This window comes from Tamandua tetradactyla, chromosome 20 (assembly GCF_023851605.1).
Source record: "Tamandua tetradactyla isolate mTamTet1 chromosome 20, mTamTet1.pri, whole genome shotgun sequence".
NCBI lineage: Eukaryota > Metazoa > Chordata > Mammalia > Pilosa > Myrmecophagidae > Tamandua > Tamandua tetradactyla.
The window spans coordinates 19480395-19491285 of NC_135346.1; the positions used below are offsets into that span (position 1 = coordinate 19480395).

The 10891-nt window shown below is 47.4% G+C and overlaps 1 protein-coding gene across 8 annotated transcripts in view; it reads left to right on the forward strand.

Annotated features, from left to right (window-relative positions):
* UBE2D2 (ubiquitin conjugating enzyme E2 D2) overlaps window positions 1–6485 on the forward strand; it is a 90540-nt gene extending 84055 nt beyond the window's left edge. For all 8 annotated transcript variants that reach the window (XM_077138637.1, XM_077138636.1, XM_077138638.1 and 5 more), the window contains one exon: window positions 578–6485. In XM_077138637.1, coding sequence (XP_076994752.1) covers window positions 578–623 — 46 coding nt within the window. In that variant the 3' untranslated portion in view covers window positions 624–6485. The remainder of the gene's footprint in view (window positions 1–577) is intronic.
* The last annotated feature ends 4406 nt before the right edge of the window (window positions 6486–10891 follow it).

Here is a 10891-nt window from a genome sequence, read left to right on the forward strand (position 1 = left end):
CTGAATCATTCTGATAGCAATGTTTAACCATATTTTCCTGCATCCCTTTTTTCATAGAATTGTGACACCTTTTTCCTGCTTATTTTACTACTGGGATGCTGTTTTGAAGCAGTAAACCTAGATATATTTAGTCAACCAAATTGTTGAAATAAGTTCTGCCAAACAAGTTGTTTTATTCATTATAATGGAAAGTATTGTCTCAATTTAAGCACTTAGTTTATAATTTTAGGAAGTATGTAATATAGAATTATATCATTTCAAGAACCCCAAATAAATGAATCAAGAGCTGAAGCCTTTCTTAGAAACAGGCCAAGTATAGAATAAGGTATAGGCTAGCAAATGCTGAAATTTAATCAAAAGCCTCTAGGTAACATTTATAGGAAATTGTTTTGCACTTCACAGCTCTTCCACTAATTTGATTAAATGCTTATTGGAAATTTGGGCTAGAAAGGTGGTTTTGCCTGAATGTCATAAAAGTTATTACCCTTAAGTTACTAGATGGGATAATGAATTAAATCTCTTGGTTACTCACTGATGCTTCACCCCTGTTAAGTCAAGCTTCTCTTTGTGTGCACAGGTACAACAGAATAGCTCGGGAATGGACTCAGAAGTATGCGATGTAATTAAAGAAATTATTGGATAACCTCTACAAATAAAGATAGGGGAACTCTGAAAGAGAAAGTCCTTTTGATTTCCATTTGACTGCTTTCTATGAGCCCACGCCTCATCTTCCCCTGTGCACATGTTTACCTGATACAGCAGTGCTGCGTGTTATACATACTTGGAACAACAAACTAGAAATACTGTACTCCTGTACCAACATTGCCTCCTAGCAGAAAAGTGTGTGTGTGGCAAGCCAGTTCTCCAGGCGTAACCTAGGTGTGAGACTAAAAGCTTTCCTTATTGACTTTAATTTGGATAACAACAAGGTGAGGGGTGGTAGGTATAGTGTGTGCTTGGATGGGGAAGAACAGCTCCACTGACCTGTAGGAGATTGTTTTTAAGTGGAGTCCTTTTAAACTCAAAACAGTTATGAAAAGCAAAGTGAAGAACATGAAGCTGTTCCTTTATTCATTTTACTCTGAAGGACCTACGTCTTAGGTGAAAGTTACGACCAACCAGATTAAAACTGTACTTGCATCCTGTATTTTAAGGTCTAAGTTTAACTGGTCAATATTTAAATGGATTGGAGCTATTAGTGCATAAAGTGTGATGGGCTTTGTTCCCAACTCTTTTACATCTCCCCACTCCTTCGGTCTTTATCCTTTCAGCCCCTCTTTCTCTTCTCCATATTTTTTGGTTTGTATGTGGTTTCTCAGTTAATACATAGCTAATAGCTCTTATTTTTCTTATGTTTTTAACTGCTTAGGTCTATCTGGATGTAAGGGTGAAAATTCATTTGATGGAAATACTTGTGTATATTTAAAGACCCAATTGCTCCTCTGGAGCTCGTACGTTAAGAATGATTAATCTGTGTAATAAACTGATTACTACAGTCATTACATATAATTTTGTGTGAATAGGCTTTTTGATTTTGTGGTGGATATTTCCCCACCCCTGAATGTTTTCATTTATACTGGGTACATTTCAAAATCATGAAACAATTCCAGTTTACAAAGTAAAAAGTACATCTTGAGAGTGATTTTACTGAACAAGATAGGGGCCTAAGCTTAAAAGTGTTTTCCTAAAACTTAGTTATGCAGCATTCCAGGAACATGACTGTTAAATTCAAAATTTGCTTAATTAATGAAAACTAAGCTGCATTTCAACAAAACTTTGTGCATTGCCTTGGTATATAGAACATAAAACACAAAGCATCACTATTTGGTAAGTTAAGCCTCTGTGGTTGTAGTTATTAAAGAAACCTGGGAAACATGAGCACAATCTTGTATTAGAGAGTCTACATGATTACTTTGCACTAACATTTGCAAGTTGTTCATCCAATTTTAAAATTGTACTGTATGTGGCGTTTTTGAAGTCTTCCCTTGACTCTAGTAAAATGTAGTTTGAAACTTGTGAACAGCTGTGTTTGCCAGAAACATCGTTCATGTGAACTAGGCAAGTTACCTTTTTTTCTTCCCTTCTCCTAATCTAATTGTACACCGGGCCAGCCTGAAGGCCATAGCTGTTGCTCTCTAGCCATCAGGTTCTTTCAAATGCATCCTTACACTCTTGCACAAAAATTGAGGAATAAATGTCCACTGCTTTTTGTTTTAAACTTGTTCACCTTGTCTCATCTCTCAGTGTCAATGCTTCTCCATCTCAGAACTAAAGTGTGATAGAACATGAAACCTCTTGAAGTGCAACATTTTATTTAGCTGCTATTATTTATTCATATTTCCAGTGTCCATGACATGGCAGAACAGGTTTGTCTGTTAACAGTTGTGGGGAAAGGAGTTAGAATTGACCTTGAATCTAAAATCACCCTGTATTCCCAGTATCGTGGGCAGGTGGGAATTAATCATCTTTTGACTTGCTATTAACTATACTATCAACTGTGAGTCATTCACACAGATCCGACAAGACGATCCTAGAGAGCAGCCAGCTTATTACCACTTGGTAGGTCATAATATGGATATTTGAGTGCTCTGCACTCCTTTGTAGGTGTCAATTGAAAGGGTTTGGGTGATCACAAACAACATCTAGGTCCTTGAATGCAGTTTGATCTCGTCAATTTAAATATAGAGTGTGTTTAGTTCAGTCTGTATACTTGTGCCCGTGGCCAGAACAAAGGCTCAGTGAGGAAAGTCAGTTTCTCCACTCACAAAAAACTAGTATCACTCAGGCAAGTTCTTACTTGGGACCACGTTGCTCTTTACAGGAGTTTCTCTGGCTTTAGCACGTGTAAAAATTAGTCTGCAACAACCTTGATTGAGGCAGTGGGTTACAAGGGAATCCCAAGTGAATGGATTCCTTTTCCTTTGCTTCTTAATCTCTTTTGGTAAAACTAAATTATTTCAGATACTTGCATGCTTTGTTACTGGCTAGTGATCAGAAATACCATTGTCCTGCCAGTTTCTACACTTTCAGGTAGTACAAAGACTTGAAAGGTAGGCTGCTGGGACAGGGTGGGGCAGGGAAGTCTGTAGAAAGGAGGAAAAGGTGATCAGAGAGGGCCTCACATTCTCTGCCGTGATTTACCATTAGGGGTATTCCTTTTCCACTTCCAAATGCTGTAATATTACACTTTTGAGTCATTCCTCTTTGCCTCAACAACTTATTTTGAGCCCTAGGAGGCTTGTCAGGAGAAATAGATTATTTTTAAATAATAGTTGGGATGCCTGTAAACTGTCCCTTGTCTGTGATTCAAGTGAAACTCGAGCTTTCATCTCAGTCTGCATCCCTTAACACCCAATAGCTAGGTTTTAATAGAAGAGCTTTCTTTAGTTCCTGGGTCTTTTAAGATAGAAATACACCTTTCCTTCCTTTAAAATCAGGTATAAGCATCTTTATTAACCCTCACCAAATTGACGTTAATATTAAGGGCCTATTTCCTTTTGATTTCTCATTTTGCCATTGTAAAACACTTTTTTTTCAAGTGATGGGTTATTTTGGGAGCTGTGATGTTATGCAAGAAAAACATTTTAATATGAAAATAACTGAAGGTAGCAAACTGTCTGAGCTATGCATCTAAGACGAAAAAATAGACTTCCTTTTGGGACAGTCCTGGAACCTGTTCGCTATTTAATTTTTCCTTATGTTGCAAATGCATTATATGTTGTGAATGCTCTCTACCCCACCAAAACCTTCCTTTTTAAAAGCTTTTCTCTGGCACTATAACCTTTGTTGACCAAGTCTCTGGTGCAAGTGGTTGTTTTTTAAGTCCCTCTGAATATTTCCAGACAGTTTCCTCCACTGGGCTTAGAAATAGGAAAACTGGCCAGGGGATCACTACCTTTAGCCCTTTGTCGGACTTAATCTTCATGAAACAAACATGTTCCTCCTTTGTTGCCATATCTTAACCTTAGTCAGTTTAAGTGAGGAAGCTCAAAGGTTAGGAACGATAAGCCTTTTAAGGCCTTTGTATATGTGAATGTGTAATACTGTCGCCAACCAGCTTTGCCGTTTCTCTGTACCTAGGTTGGTTGAAGCAGAGTGAGACCGTTTTTGTGATGAATGATTACTTTCCATCTTTGAACTATTTCTGGAGCTCTATCTGATCAGAGACAAAGTATAATCTACCTCTTAGCTGATGTGAAATTAAATGAACACCTTAATGTCAAGTCAGCAGCTTAATAGTTTTTGATTGAGTGATTTTTTTTTGTTTTTGTAAATTTGTTTACCTCCTGAAATGGTTAATGTAAGTTGTTACTGGAAGAGTGGCCTTTTAAACCAGGGCTTGGGGCACCTCATTGCCCCATAGTGTACTCTGAAAGCGTATAGTTGATCATATTTGGAAAAAACAAGAGGAAGCCACTGGGTGCCCAGACCAGATATCCTATGAATGCTGCACAGGGAAGAGCAGCACAATCCTTGGTGAATGGGCTGGGTTCCTTTTCAGACTTCTCCTAAGGTTATGAAGGGTAACAACTGTCATTTTCCCAGACACCTCTCTCCCTGCCCTGAGCCTCTTGTTCTCTATAGTTCTCCTGTTTGAACTTCATCCTAATAACTTAAAAATCTTGAATTTTTAAAAAGTAGCTCCCTGTCCCAAATTGTAGTATCTAGAAAACCTGAGTGAGTGGGGCAGGGGATTAGTTCTCAGGAACAGGTGCTCCCCAGATTGCCAGCTTCTTCAGGTTTCAATTTCTCCATAGGAAATGTGGGCAGCTTTGGAACTCCTTTGTGGCCCCTGATTTGGAGATTCCTAGAAACAGCCCACAAATATAATCTGACATTTGGAGCTGTAGAGCCAGCACTGTCTCAGGAGTGAGAGAGATGTTCCAGACTTAACATAGTTGACAAAAGCTAGGCTACCTAGCTGGCAGCAGGGGCAACTGGAGCTTCCTCCAGCCAGTTAGGGGGCAGTGCTGGTTAGGTCCTCCTGGACAATCACCCCACTTTCCCACAGCCATATTTTGAAGTTTCAGGTGTGTATGTTTGGGGCAGGGGGAAGAATTATAATTTCTCCCTGATACACTGTCTCCCAGGTTGTTCCCTGCTTTTCTTGCCCCCTACTAGCCTTCTTGACTCATGGGAGTGGTTTTCTGTGCCCACAGATGAAAGAGGGGCCCAAAGTGTGCTTACCTGGGTGTGAAAAGTGAATGATGGCCAGTGTCTGATTGGGTGCTAGTGCCTATGTGACCAGCAGAGGGCAGTGGTGACCCACAGCTCTAACAACCCTGAGGTGTGTGGTCAGTGAATATGCGTGGACATAATCTGAGAGGGTCTTTTGTTGGGGTGGGTAGGCCTGGTTTGGGCTTGGCTTTGTTCATAATTTGTCCAAAAGTGGATGATCCAATGCTTAGTTCAGTCAAAGTCTGCCAGAGGGAACAGGTTAGCTACTTGTTTTCTAGCCCAAGACCTGCCAGAAGTGTCAAGCCACTAGCTCTCCTCTCCTCTCCCCATTACTGTAGTGGCCAGTAGGTAGACAGGTTCAGTAGGGTCCAGGCCTTTAACCACCTGGCTGCATTATGCATGGGGGCAAAGGTCTGTCCACCGCTTCACATGAACAAGCGGATATTTCCCATATTTCTGACAGCTGTCTGTTTGGTGCCCACTGTTGCATTTCCCCAGAGGCAGGAATCCCTGTTCCCCCAGTCAGCTAACCCAGTCTCACCTGCCCATCCACTGTGGGCAACTAGGACTTAGCTCTTCAGGCTCTAAGGCATGGAGCCGTGGGACAGGAGAGGCAGATCTGGAACTTAGTGATCGGGCCTGGGAAATGTTCTTCCCTTGTCCTTTTCAGTCTATCCTGTTTGGGGGCCCAGACTCCCCAGTTCCAGCCCAACAGCTGTGAGCCTCCAGGGCCACCACCCGGAAGCCAGCTGCCTCTTCACAGGAAATTCTTTGAAATTCCAGGCTTGGCCATCTGGGTATGCAAATATCTCCAGATTTGCTGAGCCCACCAAGTGACTGCACCCCAGTCAGAGCTGTGAGAATTAACTGCCACAATCCCCAGATGGGAAAGCTGCCTAGGGGTCGTTGGTGCCTGGAACCCAGGCTTTCTTCTGCTGAGAGACTCTTAGGGAGGGCTTTTGTGGTTCTCAGGTCCTGCAATAGTCCCTAACCATGGGAGGGCTTCAGCATCCAGTGGGTATGTTCGGAGACCTCTGGGGGCCCTTACTGGGGTGCAACGGTCTGCACTTAAGGAAGCTGCTGGAGTAGGGAGGTAAGCCTTTGTTCTAGCCATTCTAGAAGGGTGGGGACTGCCTGCAGGGAAAGTTCCTGACATCCTACCAAGCCAGACCCAGGCAACAGACTTGGGGTTTAGGCAGCCCAGAGTAGACCAACAACCTGGCCCCCAGAATGCCTTGCTCTCCTCAGGCCTCCCCCCTGGGGCTGGTTATCTGGCTGCAACCAGAGGAATGCCTGCTCTGAGTGGGGAAGGGGGAGTCAGGGTCAGGGCGGAAACCTGGGAATGTAGACTCCAGGCCTGCCCCTGTCCCTGTTGGAGGGAGGGAGCCATGGAAAATGTGGCTGACAGGCCCCAGGCGTGGGAGAGTGTCAGCCTGCCTGTGTGTGTGTTTGCAGGAGGGGACTGGCCATGTGTGCAGGACCTTGTGAGAGTGTGGGAGAATAGTGATCATGAACATTCCTTAGTGTTTATGCACATGGGTGTGAGCGCAAGGCTCTTTAACCTTTGAAGAACAAGAGCCAGATCTGGGTTTGAATCCCAATTGTATATTCTTGGGCAACTATCTGCTTTTTGCTTTGACTTAATATCAAGGAAATGGGCATTTGCCCTCCCCCACCACACCTGGCCTGGGCTGGCCCAGCCCATAGACGATGAATGCTAGGCGAAAGATGGGTGTTAACCACCTTAAAGCGTTCTGACTGTACATGCTTATGGATTCCAGGAGGTAGGTATGGACAGTGGGACATCTTTTCTGGATTCTTGTATAAGCCAGAGATTTCTTCCTCTGAACAGGACCAGCTCCTGGGACTCACAGGAACCTGAGGCAGGCTGTCACTCAATTTCCCACTGGGCAAGGCCTGCAGTGTATGTCCACAAACAGGTTGGGTAGGCAGATAGATGGACATGCCTGGCTGGCCCGCGTGTCCCTATCTAGCATCTGTTCCTCTGTTTCTGCTTTTTGTGGGGAGCAAAAGGGGAGTACAGTTACTTCTCATGGTAAATAAGTCTGGAGGAGGGTGGCAGGAGTTGTCTCTGCCCAGACCACCCCCAGCTGTCTCCCAACTCCACCTGAAAGGTGGGAATGCGTCACGAGTGATTTTTGCTCTCTCCACTACCTAGGATACTTACTCCATACTCTCAGGTCGCCGTCCCACAACTCTACCTAGTTAAGGAGGGCCTGGGTGTGGGGTGAGAATGGGATTGAGGGCTTGGAGCAGGGGGCAGAATTTGGGCTCTAGGCACAGAGAGGCTGGGAAGTTAAGCAAGGTTACACGGCCAGGGAATATAGGATAATGTTGGGAGTTGTTCCAGGGGGGCCCTTTAGGGGGAGTTCTCTGGCTGCAAGGGATTCCTGAAAGCCCAAGAGGGCCCAGGCCTGATCAGGAGGAAGTGAGGGCTACAGCCCAGCTGGCCCTGCACTGGAACCACAGGACCAGCCTATGAGGGTGTGTTGAAGGAATGACGGATCTTGGCCCCGGTCCCATGCACATGCACTGCTGGGAATGGCCGTGGTGGTGGTGGTGGAGACTGCTGAAATCTGGGGCCAGCCCTGCTTCCTGCTTTGGATTCAGAATGGGGATGGCCTTTCTGGGGTTTCTGCAGCCATTGTCTCAATTTCTCTAGGGGAAAATGGATGAATGGAAACTTCATCCATCTGGGGCTGACCAGGGAGGGTCCTTGAGTTTGTGGGTGAGGCTCTGGAACCCTATGTAACTGGGGGGATACCTATGGTGTGTGTGCTTTGTGTTTTCCTGTGAGTGGCAAGAAATAGGGCCAGTAGCAGTGCACTAGTTGAATCACACCTGATGGGACATAGGCTGGCAGGGTAGAGGTGCGATTCACCACCAGGGTCCCAGAGAGTTCGTCAGCATGTTCACATCACTGGGAAAATGATGTGCTGTGGCCACTACATATGTGGTTCTTGGCTAGCTAGGTACAACACTGGTGACTCGTTTGTGACGTTTGAATTGTTTCCCAGGTGTGTGTAATGGTAGGATGAGTTGTAAGGCTGGGGTGAATCAGGTTCCTGGAGAGAAATGGACCAACCTAGAGTGAGTGATGCCATTAAGTAGTGATTGTTACTATATTGATGTGGCTTATTAATATACAACAATTAATGATCTCAAGATACCCTACCCCACTCCATCCCAATTCTTTGAGCACTTAGCATGTGACTGACCCAGTGCTAATCTCACCTGCCATAGCTCTTTTCATCCTGTCAGAACCTTGTGAGTTAACTCTGATTTGCTTGCCACCGGATTTATTGTGCCTTGTTGGGTGAGGCACAGTTTATTCATGTTGAGGGGAATGTTACAGCTGCATCTGTGTTTTAGTTGCTGGGGCAGCAACTTATGTCATCACATGGCCCTGCTGTATACCTGGAATCTTGGTCCCATTGTGTTGTTGCAGAGTTTGAGACCCAAATTAACAGTGTTCTTAGAGGTGGTGGTGAAGTATTTGGCTGTATGACTTTTTTTGCTTTGTTATGTGATTTTTTGTGCAGCCAAGTCGTGTGGCTCCCTACTGTTGTGTGGTTGAAATCAGCTAGTCGAATGTATGAGCCATTTTGTGCCCTGGTGATCAGTTGTGGGTGTCTAGTATAGGGTCATTACCAGTCATGGTGGTTTGAGGCCCTGTTGTGGGATAAGTTGGTTGTGGTACAGTGTAACTGATTGTCTAGTTATGTATCTGTAACCCTGTTGTGTGTCCATGGGAACCAGTCCTTTGACCCTCTTGAGTAGTGACTTATGTTTAAGACTGTTGTGGTGTGGTGTAATTCCACATAGTGACTGTGCCACCTCTGTGGTGTTGGTGCATGGTGGTGCTTCGCTGTAAAGAGTCTGTTACCCGCCGTGCCACTGTGCCCCTCTGCGGGTCTGTGTGTTGTTTGACCTCCGCGCCAGTGCCCCAGCCCCGCCCGCCTCGCCGCCCCTCCCCCGCGCCATCCACCCGCGCCGCGCGGCGATCGATCGCCATTGATTGTCCCTGACGAGCTGCTCCACTTTCCAGCCAATGTCAGGAGGGGGGATCTCCGCCGCCCTGGCGGTGTCATTTCCACACACTCCCTGGGCCGCCGCCAGCGCGGGCGCCGCCAAGATCTGGCCTGGATCGCCCGGAGCGCAGGCAGGACCTCCCCCACGGTACGAGGACGCCCCCCAACGGCGCAGCGTGGCCCGAGCCTGGCCTGTCGGACCTACACCCATGCCTCTCCTTCCCCAGGCGTACTGGTGTTGTTGCCACACACATCAAAGCTGGGCCACGAGAGAGGGGCTCAGACGCATGCACCTTTGCACCAGGGTTGGGGCGCGGGGGCCGTTTCGGGGGCGGGGGGGGGCGTGGAGAGGCCGGCTGGCCAACTCTGCTGCGGTCCAAACAGATGCTAATGATTTTCCGGGAGGCGCCGGTTATCTCTGGTCCCAGCCGGCCATGCACAGGGTGGGCCTAGCACTCAACCATCACCACCTCTGTGGGCCCTGGACAGTGGGGAACTCGTGCAGTCTGGCACTTCCTGAACTGTGGATTGTCCTAATGTTTGCCTCCTTTTCCTGAGTCTCTCCTCAAAGCCCCTCCCCCAGCAGGGGAAACTGAGGCTAAGACAAGCCCAGTCCAAGGTCATGCCAACCCAGTGCTTGCTTGGCTGAGTGGGTCATTCCTTCTGTGAGCCACCCTGCTGGGGACCCGCAGCCCCCCTCATCCCTCTTCGCCCCAGGGCCAGAGCCAGTTTCCAGACTCCCCTGTGGAAGTGCTGACGTGGCTCTGGGCAGCTGTCTGGGGCCGGGAAGCGGGGCAGATGTCACAGAGCCCAGGAGAGGAGGTGGCTCTGTGGGGAGGGCCAGCAGGGCCTCTAGCTTGGCCAGACACGCCTCCTCCCCCCGCTGCTCTGGCTCTGTCCGCCTGGGGCTGGGGCACAGGCAGGCCACATTGCCCAGCGTGTGAGTCCGACTGCAGCTCCACTGTGTGGTTGTTGACTAGTGCTGCAACCTCTCTGGGCTTGGTTTTGCCCTGTCAGAGGAGTGTAACAATAGTAACAGCTTTGGGATGGGTGTGGGCCTCAAATGAGAAGAGGCATGTAAAGCCCCCAGCCGGCTACTGGAGCAAATGGTTCCTGCTCAATAAATGTCGACAGTTATTATTGTTGTCTTTACAAGCGGGAACTTCGTGTGTCCAAAGGCAAGACTGAGTCCTTAGGGTGCCAGCTGGTTTCTTCAGAGGTCATTCCAGCTAGCCTCTGCCTCGATGCCCCTGGCTCTCTGCTTTTCTCATGCCTGTCTAGCTTTGTGCTTCTCACTGCAGTGTCAGCCCCTCTCAGCTCTGCCTGCTGCCAAGCTGCCCCCCTCTTCTCTATGTGGTTTCCTCCTATCTGGCCGCCACATTGGGTCCCTCGAGCGGCACAGCCCCCCGGGAACAGCAATCGATGGGGCGGAACAGTCTCTCTGACAGATGGACCCACGGAGGCTGGGCTGCTTCAGCAGAGCTCCCTAGGAAACCGGAGACAGGAGCTGAGCCACCATGGCTGCCTCCTAAATAGAAACGGGAGGGGGCAGGGAGAGGAGGAGGAGGCCAGAGCTTGGAAGCAGCCCAGGCTGGGCCAGCCCTGTGGGGATGGGCCTGCAGAGTTAGGGCAAACCCCCACCTTTTTTCACAGGCCTCAGA